The 14355-nt window shown below is 41.8% G+C and overlaps 1 protein-coding gene across 1 annotated transcript; it reads right to left on the bottom strand.

Moving 5' to 3' along the window:
• Positions 1-52: 52 nt before the first annotated feature.
• On the bottom strand, positions 53-14320 carry ZSWIM7 (zinc finger SWIM-type containing 7). Its single transcript, XM_042917463.1, has 5 exons — positions 14117-14320; positions 11364-11385; positions 7360-7462; positions 3063-3167; positions 53-1770 (listed from the first exon to the last, which is right to left on the bottom strand). The coding sequence occupies exons 1-5, from the start codon at positions 14205-14207 to the stop codon at positions 1654-1656; spliced, it is 438 nt and encodes a 145-aa protein (XP_042773397.1). The 5' UTR covers positions 14208-14320; the 3' UTR covers positions 53-1653.
• Between the last annotated feature and the right edge of the window lie 35 nt (positions 14321-14355).

The following is a 14355-nucleotide window of genomic DNA, read 5'->3' as shown; positions in this document are numbered from 1 at the left end:
TGCCTCTTTTTTGGTAGAAAATGAAACTATTTTACTGTGAAACACTGTGAACTATTGTAATACAAATATTTTTTAATTTAGAAGCAATGGAAAAACAAAAGTTGGACATACTAAAAATACATACTTATTCCTAGGAAGGTGACCAGGAAAATTAAAAGTTTAATTCTTCAGTCAAGAAACTGCTGTATTTATTTGGGGACATGACACTCGAATAAGTTCTGAAGTAGAATATCAGATAACAATTTTCCTAACATTCTTCTCCGCATACTGCAAAGCCATACCCTAGAGGAAGAAACTGGAGAAATGGGATGGATCCCTCCTCTTCCAGACTGCATCTTCCCCTTCTAGAGTTAGGCAGTGATTTTTAGTTCTCTACCAAGCTGACGTTTGGCCAAGTTGCTGGAGCCCAAGTGTGAAAATTTTAATAAGTAAAATCCTAGAACTGTGTATGTGTATGACATGAAATAAAAATAAAACTTAAAAAACAAGCTCAGGGTGCTGAATCTACCTTCTATTCTTTGTTCTGAAGACTGCTTAAAGGGAGAAGTTTATACCCAGCCCAAGCTTCCCAAGTAGGAAAGTCCTGACAGCTTTTGTGTGCTGCGCCTCCACGGAACCCAAGGCTCTGGCCACCAGAGAACGCTGCACAGCCTGTGAGCCGGTCACACGGCTCTCCAGCACCTGCACCTCGTGTTTCCTGGGCCGTAAAGTCTCTCCCCTCTGTGTGTTCACTGCTGTAATATCTGCACAAGGACGCTGCAGGTGTGCAAGCCCCGCAGAGAGCATGCCTGGCCTTCCAGGCTCCCGTTCTGGCCATGAATGGCTTTCCTTAGGAAGTTCTTCTGGGCTGAGGTGGCCTCATCTTCACTGCCATCTGTCCTTACCCCTCACTCTCTTGGGGTCCAGACGAGTCCCATCTCCCTCCCTTCTAAAACTCTTCTCTTGGAGTCTCTTTTGCGTTTTCTTGTTCAGACTGGAAATCCCTAGTGGTTTCTCTACTTCCTTCAGGGCATGACTTTCAGTCTCTTCCTTCATTTGGCTTCTTATAAAGCTCAGAAACGCACGCAGAACAAAACCAGCCCTTTCCTTGCTTCAGATACACCTTTCTAACAATACAGCTTATGTAAGCTTTTTTGGCAACACCACCGGGAGCTGAAGCTCAGTGAAACTAAAACCCCGGAGTCTTTTTATAGTTGCTGCTGCTTAGCCATAGCTCTGCTCTGCTCTTTTGTTGCTGCAGGGTGATTCCCTGGACCCAAAGAAAAGAAGTAACACTTAACTCATCTAAACTTTTTCTTACCAGTTTCATCTACCATTCCAACCTCTTAAAAATTACTAAGTACTTCAGTAACTTAATCTAATTGCAGACAGGGTGTGATAGACATTAGGGTTTGTTTGAGTCTAAAATGCTTGATTCCACCTCAGAAATGTATCCAAGGGCCTCACAGGCGGGTTCTGATTTTCCACAAGAACTGTACAGAACTTCAAACCATACACACATCCTGGGTTGCAACTCACAGTCTCTTGTCCAGGAGGGAAGAGGGACAGTAACAAGAAGTCTCCAGAAGATTATTTCACCTCTCTTCCACGTGAACCACGTGTTTCCTGGTGGGACTTCTATTTTGAAAGATAATGATGCTTAATTTATACCTTTTATGCTTTTTGTTTCTTCTCTGCGAATAATATGTCTGTCAGTTGCTTGTCAGAGACCTTCAGCTGTCGGCAGGTTCCTGTCACCTGGCTAAGATAAACTGCCAAGAGATGCTTGCACTGGAATACAAAACACACTTCTGTTACTCGGCAGGGCCGAGATAACCAAGACCTGTCACTAAATTTAGTAGGAAAGGAGTGGGCACACAGATTAAAGACTTGCTGCCTAAAAACTGCAGAAAAAGGTGACACAAATGTATTCTTTTCTGGAAATCAGAGGGGATAAAGGAAGTTTTACTTTGCCTGTTGTTTTGGGAAAGTTTAGGCCCAGCTGGCACAGGGTGTATCACCCACAGTGAGAAGCAAGACAGGCCCCTCATTGCAGTCTTTGGCTCTGCCTCTTTCTTCCGGCCTTCAGAAAGCTATTCGCAGCGATGGCGAACGTTCCTTGACTTACTGTGTTGCTCAGTGCTTCCCACAGACTGTCTCACTTAAATCTGTCAGCTACCCCATGAGGACAGGTCTTATCCCCATTCTACCCATGTGCCCAGAGTCTACGCTCCCTTAACCACTGTGCTGTACTACGGGGGAGGGTGGTGAGCAGAACCCTCACAGACAGCAGCCTGTGGGGAAGTGCTGCGCCTTATGTCACAGAACACACAGCTTAGATATTGCAGGGGCCCTAATTTAATCCTGTCATTTTACAGGTGAAACAAACTTAGGGCACATCAGCTGCAAATGCGGCCTTTCAACAATGAGATGCCCAACTTCCCACCGCCATTCCCAAGATGTTTACAAAGTTAACAGTGTAAAAGAAAGGGGAAGAATGGAGTGGATACTATAATTTTCCTTGGGAAGACTGACAAAATAGCTACCTGCTTTTAGGTGGGTAATGCTGTTCTCCTGTGGAACAGGGAGTTGTGTGAGTATGTCTTGCTCCTGCTTGGTGCTCTGGGCTCCTGTGACATCGGCAGAAATATCAATGTGCTCTCCTGCCCCGTGGTGAAAATCAAGTATGGCTAAGTGCCAGGCTGTCTTATGGGTGTAGTGGGAAGAAATACCTCGTAGCTGAGTTGGGGATATGCAAAGTCGCCAGCAGTCACTTTAGTTCCTATTTTTGTTGGGCCGTCTAATTTCCCAGTGCCAACTTTCGAGATTACCTTGTTGCCCTCCCCAAAGTTTCACCTGTGACCTTTTAAATAAACAATTGGGAAATGAATGTAGATGTAAAAAATGACAGTGCATTTTGGGAGGGTAAACCCAAAAGAGAGGACTGAAATCCAGGACAGTAAACCGTTTGCTTCAACAGGTAGTAAAAATTCTCACTTTGTACAACTCTTAAACCATGCTAAGGGGGCCAAGAATTTCCCTCCTAATTCGACTGCAGTGGGAAGAGCCTTCCCCATCCTCACCAGCAGGCTGTCACTCTTCCGCAGCACGGAGAAGGCAAACGCAGGACATGAACAGTAATGACAAGAAGCCAAACAAGTGTACGTTTTACCAGAACTTCCAAGTACCTATAAAGAAAAGGACAGATGGGATCAGACTTCAAAAGGTGCGCTGGAAAAGCGCTTCCCTCCCCTGAATTTATCCGCCTGATGACTCAGAGCAGCTCTGCAAACCGTACTGGGAAGGGCTGCGGTAACGTCTTACACAAAAGTGAAAACTCAACTTCCCCATGTACAGGTTCTGTCCTTGAGGACTTCAGACCACGAAATAGGAGTTTCAGGCTAGTTAAACCATCCACATGAGCCATTTTGTTCCTCCGCCTAGTGATTTACAGGGTCTACTCCATGGGCTGCCTAGAAAAGAGGTGGACGGGAAAGGTCCCCTCAGATACACATTATTGTGGTGTTTCTCAGCCTCTGGTATTGCACAACATGTGTGTACATTTCTGAAGCTTCCGCCGCACACCTAAACAAAGTGTGGAACAGGTAAAGAGCAAGCAGTGAGGCAGAAATACAGGTCTTCCAGAGAAAGTAGGAAAGGCCTCTTGAAAACCGTTTGAGAGCAAGGAGAATAAATAAAGCAAAGAAGCCTGCAAAAGGGATGACTCAGCTGCTCAGGGTGGAGGTCTCAGAAAGAGGCACGCCTGGATCTGCCGATTCACCTAGCAGGATGGAAAGAGGACGCAGATAGGAGGAGGGGTTGGTAAGAGGCCTAGTCCAAGAACAAATCGCCTTGTTGGCAGGCAAGGGACAAAAAGGAGACGTACAGTGAAATTATCATGTGTCTGTGGTGGACAAACTTGTCGGAGAAATCACTTGTTTAGGCCTCTCTACCACCAGGGAGCCCAAATCAAAAATGTTAAGGGCTTCACTCCTGGAGTTAATTTCCAAACTGGAAGTGTAAAATCAGTATCCAAGGAAGCAGAAACATCCTGAAGGTTATTTTACCGTGAGATGCCACTTAGGAATTTGCCACAGGGCTTTCAAATTAGTTTTAGGCTCCAAGATGGCAATCTGAATGAAAAGGCCAGGATGAAAAAAAAAAAAAAAGTCAGCACTCCTAAGATTCTTCCTTCTTTCTCCCCAACAAAGAATAAAGCAACAGGTAAGGCTTCAACAGAATAGCAGTGTTCCAAGTGTCATGCTCGTTTGTCAAACTGACAGCAGCTAGAAAGCAGACTGTTCTCCACTTAATCCTGGGGAAAAACCCAATATCCAGCAGTGACATGAACAATTCTTAGGTCTCCAACTATTACCGATGAATAAAACTTTAGATTTCTTCCTTTATCTATCTCCTATGTTTCTTCTCCCTGGATTTAAATTTAAGCAGGCACAAGCCTCTGGAATTCTACACTCACTTGAATGGTTCCTCAGCTCCCTTCTTTTAGTGGGCCCCCAATCCATGAGAATACCCTGGATGATGCTGAATAAATGCCAGGTGACTTAGGGATGGGAAGAAATTCTACAGGGGTTCCCTTGCCTGACGCTTTCAAAGGCTGGCTGAGACTAAAAGTAAAATGTTCAAGCATCCAAGGCAGTAAACACTGTTGTGATAGCAAATTTTGAATTTGCTTCTTCCTTATCTAGCATCAGATGACTAATAAACCCAATAATAAGGTAAAAATCTGAGTCAGAAATGATTAGAACTGGAAATTGACCTCAGGGATCATCTAATTCAATTGCTTTATCCTTCAATGGAAAAATGACCTCCTCTTACAGGAAGTGCCCCACTTCTCCCACTCATAGTCTGGAATGTTCATCCCCAGAAGGAGACAGATTTTAGAAAAAAGTAACACGTGAGAAATAGGATACTGAGACCCAAGAGCAGACTCGTATGAACTTCACTTGGAGGACGTCTGCTGTGGTTCCAGTTGGGTTCTAAGAAGTATGACCCACCTAGATGGGCATCCATTCACAAGTATAGTTTTATTTTATGATTGCTCCAAGCCTTTAAGGAGCCATCATAGTGCTAAATGTATTATTTATTGTTTCCTGTGTTCGGTGCCTCTCTCTGAAAGAAGATTATACATTCCTGCCCTATTAAATACCCCTGGCTATGTGACCTGCTTCAGCCAATAAAATGTGAGTAGCCAAGCAGAAACATTAAAGATTGGCACACACCACATCCTCTTTTCTCTCTGCTGTGAGATCCACAATATTCCAGAGAAGGACTGCCACACCAGCTGGGATCCCTGCGTGACGATGTTTTGGAGCAGAGCTGCAATGAACTCTCAGTGGATATGAGGCAGCAACAAGACACAAAACTTTCTTTTCGTGAGCCTCTGAAATTTGTTAACCACAGCATAACTTAGCCTCTCCTGACCGATGCCTCCCCCTCCCTACCTGAACCAAAAAAGTTTACAGAAAAGCGACTCAGGTGACAACAACGTAGTGGTGACTTTGCAGTAATTACCACTGTACCTGGAGGAGGACAGTGCGAGTATCAGGTTGACCTATGGAAAGAGACTAGCAGGATATCAAGATAGTGTCTGACTCAACTTTTATCATGTCAGAGAACCTCTGACTAAAGCCAAATTCTGACTATGTTAGTATACAAGGAAACCATTAAGGTTAAATTGAGGGTGGACGTAAGATTTCTACAGCTTCATTTAATTCAAAGTCCAAGCTGAAGGCCACAGTACTAGGAAGTTAGCATTTTTACGATGAATAAAGCAATGCGATATGGTACAGGCTGGGAATGAGGGAAGTTAAGTAAGCCGTGGCAACCTCGGAAGAAACAACAAGGCAACGATAATGAAAATATCTCAAACAAAATCTTTCAGACTTTAAGTAATGACCAGATCACAGAACGAGAAGACTAGAGGTGCAGGTCAGGTGTAATGCTAACACTGGAACGGAGACAAAAAGTCAAACTAAACGATGTGGGAAAAACTCACAGGCCCTTCTTGTTCCGGGTACTTTAGCTACATAGAAACCCCCAATAAACACACTAGGCAGAGAAATGGAAAAACCTCGTCAGGCACAATATCATTTAATAGCTGTGATCTGTTAAGCCTTCTGTCCTCTAGGTCTGTGACCTAGTCATTACTTAAAATCTGAAAGATTTTGTTTGAGGTATTTTATCTGCTAAGTTCACCCCGACAAAATTCTAACAGGCAGCCTCTTTTAAGTAAACACGACCCGAAATTTCTAACTGCGGCACTCAACATTAATCACATCATTTTCCTTAATGAAGAAATGAATGAAGATTTTGCCAGACTGGTTAAGTTATGCTACCATGTGAAACGGCGGGTTAATTCACTAACCAAAGGCACCAAGCAGGCTTTGCTCATTCTCTCACTAAGAATTAACGGACATGGTCTCAGCTCTGAGAAGTTCATCATAAATAAACCAGAATCCAAACACTGAAAAACTCCCGTCTCTTCCTGGTCTTCAGCAAGACCTAGATTACATACTAGAGCTGATGGCTTTTTTACTCCTTCCAAGCCAGACACAAAATGCCAATGTTCTTCATTCACAACCTTCCCTTCCCTCAATCTCACTGCACTTACACGGTATCATATAGCTAAACTGGGGGGCGGAGGAGTGGGAATGGAATGTGGCCCCATTTATATATAAAAAGAGACACTGTAGGGCAGCAGTTACAAGTCCCAGCTGCCAGATGTGACTGTTAATTCACTCTTCTGCATCTCAGTTTCCTGAACGATAAATACCTTGTTGGGTTTTTGGTGGGAAACAGCAACAAGACATGGAAATCTGAGTCTTTCAGAGTCTGTTCGGAGGCTATTACTTTACAAATCTACCTATCTTAAATTGCAGAGGGCAAAACTAAGGTCCAAGTAGACTGCCTCCATCTGGTATACTTAATGAATACTTCCTGACAACAGTTTTGAAAGATCACTTCTGACAGATCAATCTGAGCATATAGAAAGACCTCAAAATATTCTGGCATTTGCTTGTAGGCGACAGATAATGAACAAGATGGAAATATCAACCCAGTTTTTTGAGGAAAAGTGCTTGTTATCAAACCTGGGAAAGAAAAGTCAACTATACTCCCTTAGACTTGAGAAAACCGCCTCTCCACATCATTGCTGGTTCCGTATGTTGCTCCTGGGCAGGGTTAATAGGTCATATTTATCTTATCTTAATTACTAATACTTAATTTTACTAAGCTGGGTCAAATGTTCTTCTATAATCCAGGAAATATTTAAGGCTGGTCATCAGTTTCCATTGAGATTCACAAAAACATTTTGTCCTAAGGGATTTCTTGCTGAGATAATCCCCACCTCTGGATTTCTACCTGGTAAACACGCCTCCCACTGGGCGATGAGATTAAGGTGATGGACTGTCGATCAACAAGGTCCAAGGCCTGAATGGCTGATGGGCCAAAGATGAACTTCAGCCTGAGAAACAGAGAGGCTACAGGTTAGACTGCCTGTCACCTCAGCAACTTCGCCCAAAGGATCACAACTGGCAGTTGCAAACAATTCATTTCATTTTAATTTGAAAAAAAAAAAAAAAAAAAGGCAATATAGGAGAAACCCATGTAATTAACCCCCCAGAATGTTACCATGTTTGCAGATAAAACCCTGTTTATACTCCATAGTGCTTCCTGTTCTTATTCCCAACTTCCTTTCATCCCTGAGGCAACTGCATGCATTGGTTGGTTTCCTTCCTGTTAACGTTTTTATATTTTATTATACTTAGTACATTGAATACGTATACTTCGCACACACACGCATATACATACGTATACATATATATACATGTGGTATTGTAAGTTTTTTCATTACTATTTTTTTTTAATTTTATTTAAATCCAGAGGTGCCTGGGTGGCTCAGTTGGTTGAGCGTTCGATTTCGGCTCAGGTCATGATCTCGCAGTCTGTGGGTTCAAGCCCTGCATCGGGCTCTGCGCTGACAGCTTGGAGCCTGGAGCCTGCTTCACATTCTGTGTCTCCCTCTCTTTCTGTTCCTCCCCTGCTTGCATTCTGTCTCTCTCTCAAAAATAAAGATTAAAACAAAAAAAGGTTTTTTTTATTTTTATTTAAATCCAGGTCAGTTAACATATAGTGTAATAATGTTTTCAGGACGTCTTATAAGTTTTAAAACATAAAAGATATATTGTAGGCATTTTTGGCAACCTGTTTTTTTTTTCAATGTGCTTTTAAAAATGATGCATATTATATATATGTATATTCATGTATCTATGTATCTATTCATGTATCTATATCTATTAAGATTTTACTTTATTTTACTTAAAAGTTTATTTATTTTGAAAGAAAGAGCATGAGCAGGGTAGGGGCAGAGAGAGAGGGAGAGAGAGAGAGAATCCCAAGCAGGCTCCATGCTGTCAGAGCAGAGCCCGATGCGGGGCTCAAGCTCATGAACTGTGAGATCATAACCTGAGCTGAAATCAAGAGTCAAGACGCTTAACCAGCTGAGCCATCTAGGCACCCCAAGGTTTTATTTTTAAGTGATCTCTATACCCATTGTGGGGCTTGAACTCACAACCCCGAGATCAAGAGTTGCACGCTCTACCACCTGAGCCAGCCAGGCACCTCAATATATATTTTTTAATTTAACTTTTGAATAATATACCATTGTATGTACATGCATCTTGTTTTTTTAAGTACCCTATTGACAGGCATTCTGATCATTTCTATTTCACATTATAAATAATACTCAATTATCCCTGTATATGTCCCTTAGTTCTTCCTGGTTATATAAGTAGAATTGCTGAGCCTTAGGATGTGTGCATTTTTCAACTTTAATAGGTGTTGCCAATAGTTTTCCACAGTGGAAACAGCGCAGCCCCACTAGCATTGTTTAAGAGTTCTATTTTCCCACATCCTAACCAATACCAGTATTGTCAGAGTTTTTCTTTCTTTTTTTAAAAAAAAATTTTATTTATCTTTGAGACAGAGTGTGAGTGGGGGAGGGGCAGAGAGAGAGGGAGACACAGAATCTGTGAACCCGCAAACCGTGAGATCATGACCTGAACTGAAGTCGGACGCTTAACCAACTGAGCCCCCCAGGTGCCCCCCTTGTCAGTTCTTCATAACCCCTTTGGTGGGTGTTAATTTGTTATTTTTTGCATTAGTAGTAAAGGCTAACCATCTGTTAAATGATCTATCAGAAAAAAATTTGGTATGTGAAAAAATTCTTGTGTTAAGTGAGAAAGGCTGGGCACAAAATTGGTTATTTAGAAACTCTCAATCATGCTAAAAATTTTTTTCTTAATAAAATTCACAATTATCTCAAAATAAAACATTTAATTTAAATAAAAAGGCAATAAACCCAACTGTAACAGTGATTATCACTGGGTGGTATGATTGTTGACATTTTTCATGTTTTATTTTCCAATAACATTTTTTTACGGGTAGGAGTTACTTTTATAAACTGGAAAATAAAGTGGCCTGGTTGAACTAAAATGGGAAAGTTAATGTTTTAAAGAACTCATAAGATCTGACACAAAACATAAAGACAGAGCTACTAAGTATTCAAAATTAACATGTTCAACTTCTTAATTTCCCAACAAACCAGTCTCTTTACACAACAAACCATTTGAATGGGAAGAGTTTTAAATTTTTTACATTAAACATATGAAGATTATCTATGGACAAAGAAAAATAAATAAAATTTGGTCATAACTTTATTAATCACAGTTAACTTTAAAAATAAACAAGAATTTTTAAACCTGCTTTTGTAACTTTATTGTGAATACCTCTTCAATGCAGTATTTTTTATATCACTCTTAATAGTTACAAAGAATTCCATTATAAAGATGAATTACTTTACTTTTCCCCAAACTCCATTTTTGGATAATTAGGGTTTATTAAATCTAATGTGAATAACTAGATTGTTTCCAGGTGGTTTTTTGTTTTTGCTTTTGCTACTATAAGCAATACTGGGTGAATATGCTCACTGTAAAATCTTTATGAACATTCATGATTACCTCCTTGGGATACATTCTTTTCAGTGGAATTTGTAAGCCAAAGAATATGTATGTTTTAAAGCTCTTATAACCTGTTGCCAGATTACTTTCCAATTTACACTCCTACCAGCAGGGTATCAATTACCCTTTTCTCCATGCTGTTGCCAACATCTAGGACATTCTTACCAGCATCTTTTCTGTGGTAGCCAGTTTTATAGATGGAAAGTTGTGTCATTATTTTAATTTGCATATTTATGATCACTAGTAATATTAACCCTTTTCCCCAAAATTTTTGGCTAATTTACATTTTTATTATTTCCCTATTTTGTTTTAAAAGTAATTTTTTTCTAATACATAATCTCTGTAAAAAATTTAATAGAGAAAATGTTAAAACCTTTTCTAAACCTAAATTCTATCTCTTTTCTTTCCTCTAAGAAAGCCACTGGTACAGGTTGGTATATATCTTTCTAGACCTTTAAAATATAAGCATACTGGGGTGCCTGGGTGGCTCGGTTGGTTAAGAGTCCGACTCTTGATTTCAGCTCAGATCATGATCTCATGGTTGTGAGACTGAACCCTGCATCAGGCTCTGCATTAGGCATGGAGCCTGCTTTAGATTCTCTCTCTCTCCCTCTCCCTGTGCACCGCCCCCCCCCACTCTCTCTCATTCTCTCTAAATAAATGTGTACATATGCGTATACAATTAAATGTCACTTATTCCTAGGTAGCTTTCACCTTTTTGTTGCTATTTGAAAATAGTTATATTTTTGAACTTTGTACGTGAAGGAAAACAATTTTTAATTTCTGTAATACAAAAACTTTATTCTCTTGGTTTTTAAAAAGTTGTATCATCTACAAATAATGATAGCTGTCTTTTCTTACAAATAGGTATGCCTCTAATTTCTTTTTCAGGTGTTAGGCTAACAGCTACAACTTCTAGAACAATGTTAAACAAAAATGACAAATAAGACAACACAAGAATGCCCTGTACTGTCAAATGTGGTATTGGCTATTGGACAGATTTTTAACAATCCTGTCAAGAAAACATTGTTCTCAGTTTAGTAAGGGTATTTTTAAAAGTCAATAGTTGATGTTGAAAGGATCTGACTTTTAAAACATTAATGGGGGTGCCTGGGTGGCTTAGTCGGTTGAGTATCCGACTCTCGATTTGGCTCAGGTCACGATCTCAATTTGTGAGATCAAGCCCTGCGTCGGACTCTGGGCTGACAGTGCAGAGCCTGCTAGGGATTCTCTCTCTCCCTCTCTCTGCTCCTCCCCTGCTCATGCACACATTCTTTCTGTCAAATTAAATAAACTTAAAAAAAAATGGTTTTTAAAAAAAAAAATTACAACAGGATACATACTTACAATGATAAATGCTCATCAGGAACTGTAAAACAAGAATGGAAAGAGAGTTAATCATGTTAAACCAGTGACCCCACAGGCGCAAAAACCTTTAAAAGACTGTAACCAAAAAGGTTTTTGTGTAAGATGGTGATTAAGTCTATGCATCTAATTTTACTTCTTCCAAACACCCCAATAAACAATAACACAAGGATTTTTTTTTTTTTTTTTTTTTTTTTAAACATAAACTCCCAGGGATGAAAGGACAGGGAGAGACAACTGCTAAGATACACTGGAAAATAATTCACAAGACCTGAGGAAACTGAATCCGAAGCTAGCAATGGAGAAAACCAAACAATAACGTACCCTCTTCCCCCTAAAATCCTCAGAAATTAGTAGCACTGGGTAGTTTTACAGGTAGGGATGAAGCGGGGGGGGGGGGGGGGGGGGGGGGCTAAAGTAATAAAGACTCTCTTAAAGTAAATTTTAGGGGCTCCTAGGTGGCTCAGTCAAGTGTCCGACTCTGATTTCAGCTCAGGTTATGATTTCACAGTTCAGGAGTTCGAGCTCTGTGCTGACAGCTCAGCGCCTGGAGCCTGCTTCGGATTCTATGTCTCCTCTCTCTGCCCCTCCCCCACGTGTGCTCTGTCTCTCTCAAAAATAAATAAACATTAAAAAAAAAAAGAAAAAAAAACTTTTCAGACATGTAAGGGTTCAAAAAGTACACCTCATGTGTTCTTCTTCACGAAGCTACTAGTGTATGTGCTCTATAAGATAGTAAACCCAGAAAAAGAACATTGTAGATACACTACACACACAGCTCAACATAGGTAAGAGAATTCCTAGGATAAAAATGGTGAAGGAAGATCTCAGGAGATATCCAGGAGAGCAGTCAGCTCATGTTCGATCAACTCTAAGCTCTAGGAGAGATTTCTATAGGAAAATGAAATTGATAGAACATCTCACTTATCTGAACATCTTGAGCAGACATTTAGAACAATGGTAAAGAGTTTGAGGTTGAACTGGGGATAAATACATAGAAAAACAGCTGTAATTCCAAGGAAAACAAAAAGTTACACAGGAAAGGACAAATAATAGCTTCCTACTGGCCCAAATGTGATACATATCCCATCATCATACAAGTGTAAACTCAAATCTTGATCCAAAAAAATTATCATTGAAGGATACAGATCAGGAAGAGTGTATTACTATCTGGGACAAATATTTTGAAATAGCAGAAAAAGGTTCTGCTGGAAATAAACATGAATCAATGGCAGTGGGTCCTCGGTCTCAGCCATGAGCATCAGGGGCACCTATTGGGCCTTCTCCAAGAGTGTCACTGTGTATAGATTAACCCATTCAGACAGACCCGCTTTTTGCAACCACTGTTTGAGCTAACAGATTGGTTTTTCTCCCCATTTTTTGGGGGGATTTGAACATGTTTGAATACCTGGCTGGCCTAACCTTTTAAGGGAATATACTATGTTTGTGTTAGCACAGCTTACTTTTCTCAACCCTTTAAAAGCAGGAACTCAAGACAAACCCTTTCGGAGTCCAATCCTTTTTTTTTTTTTTTTTTAAGTTTATTTAATTTGAGGCGGGAGGGGCGGACAGGAGAGAGACAATCCCAAGCAGGCTCCACACTGTCAACGCAGAGCCTGACTCTGGGCTTGATCTCACAAAACCAGGAAATCAACCCTAGCCAAAATCAAGAATCCCATGCTTCACCAAATGAGCCACACAGGCGCCCCAAAAGTGCAGTCCTTTTAAAACAAAAGCCACCCGGGGCGCCTGGGTGGCGCAGTCGGTTGAGCGTCCGACTTCAGCTCAGGTCACGATCTCGAGGTCCGTGAGTTCGAGCCCCGCGTCGGGCTCTGGGCTGATGGCTCAGAGCCTGGAGCCTGCTTCAGATTCTGTGTCTCCCTCTCTCTCTGCCCCTCCCCCATTCATGCTCTGTCTCTATCTCAAAAAATAAATAAACGTTAAAAAAAATAAATAAAAAATAAAAAAAAATAAAACAAAAGCCACCCAAGTGAATAAGCAGTGGCAGTTTTGAGTCCTGAACTACTATTAAGTGACTCTTTTTACACTGGTTAAATAATTCTAATTTGTCAATGCATTTTCATTAGAATTATCGTCTTAATACTACTATGCTGAGAACACATCTTGAGATCACCTCGGTGATTTGGTAAGCATAGTCACAGAGCATCCTCTGCTGGTCAGAGAAATAAAAGGTGCTTTCACAAGACCCCGATTAATTCCAGTTATTGCGTATGCATTTGGGTTTTGTGGCTCTAAAATATTTGGTGCACGCAGGGTACAAGAGGATTAACTTTAAAATTAATTTAAGATTTTAGGGGCGGGGATACCACAGGCAAGTTGAGTAATTCAGAACCCCACCTTTCCGAACGTCCCTGCAGACTCCCGTGCCCTCCGCTGTCCCAGCCCGATGCCCCTTGTGAAGGGTTTCGGGACAGCGCTCAGCACTTCTGTTCCTACAGCCCCCCTGGCCTGCAGGGAACCACTGCGCTGCTCCCTGAACAAATTTAGATCTTCTTTTCCTTCCTTTCTTTTCTATTTATCTTTTACGAACTGGGGCTTGGTAATAGAACCAGACGGAATAAAGAACCCAGAGACCAGGGCATGGAGCGCGGGGGCGGGGGCGGGGCCCCAACCCGGCGCCCCGCAGGCCCAGGGAACTCCGCCTCTCGCCTCCCCGCCCCGTCCTGCCAGGTCCACCGCCCGCAACGCAGCTACGCACGCCCTCCGGCCCGTACTTCGCGCGTTCTCCTGCACCGCCGCGGCCATCTCACTCAGGAGCTCCTCCACGACAGCGGGCAACGTGAGTCCAGCCAAGGCGGCGGCCATGGCGTCATAAACTATGGCCTCCTAGGAGAGCCCAGAAGGCGCGACGCTCCGTCAGGAAAGCGTCCGGGGAAGATTCCCGCCGCCGGCCGGGGGCGGGGCGAGGCGCAGTGACGTCGGCGTGCGTCACGCGCATGCGGGCGGCCACGAC

Source organism: Panthera leo, chromosome E1 (assembly GCF_018350215.1).
Source record: "Panthera leo isolate Ple1 chromosome E1, P.leo_Ple1_pat1.1, whole genome shotgun sequence".
Lineage (NCBI taxonomy): Eukaryota > Metazoa > Chordata > Mammalia > Carnivora > Felidae > Panthera > Panthera leo.
This window is presented reverse-complemented; position numbering and strand designations above follow the sequence as displayed.

Excerpts from the sequence above, each read along its gene's own strand:
- ZSWIM7 (XM_042917463.1), bottom strand. The coding sequence starts at position 14,207 with ATGGCCGCCGCCTTGGCTGGACTCACGTTGCCCGCTGTCGTGGAGGAG. Across the intron at positions 11,386-14,116 it reads GGTGCAGGAGAACGCGCGAA|TTCCTGATGAGCATTTATCA; the intron begins GTACGGGCCGGA and ends CTTGTTTTACAG. Across the intron at positions 3,168-7,359 it reads GTGGGAGGCGTGTTTACCAG|GTACTTGGAAGTTCTGGTAA; the intron begins GTAGAAATCCAG and ends TTTTCTTTATAG.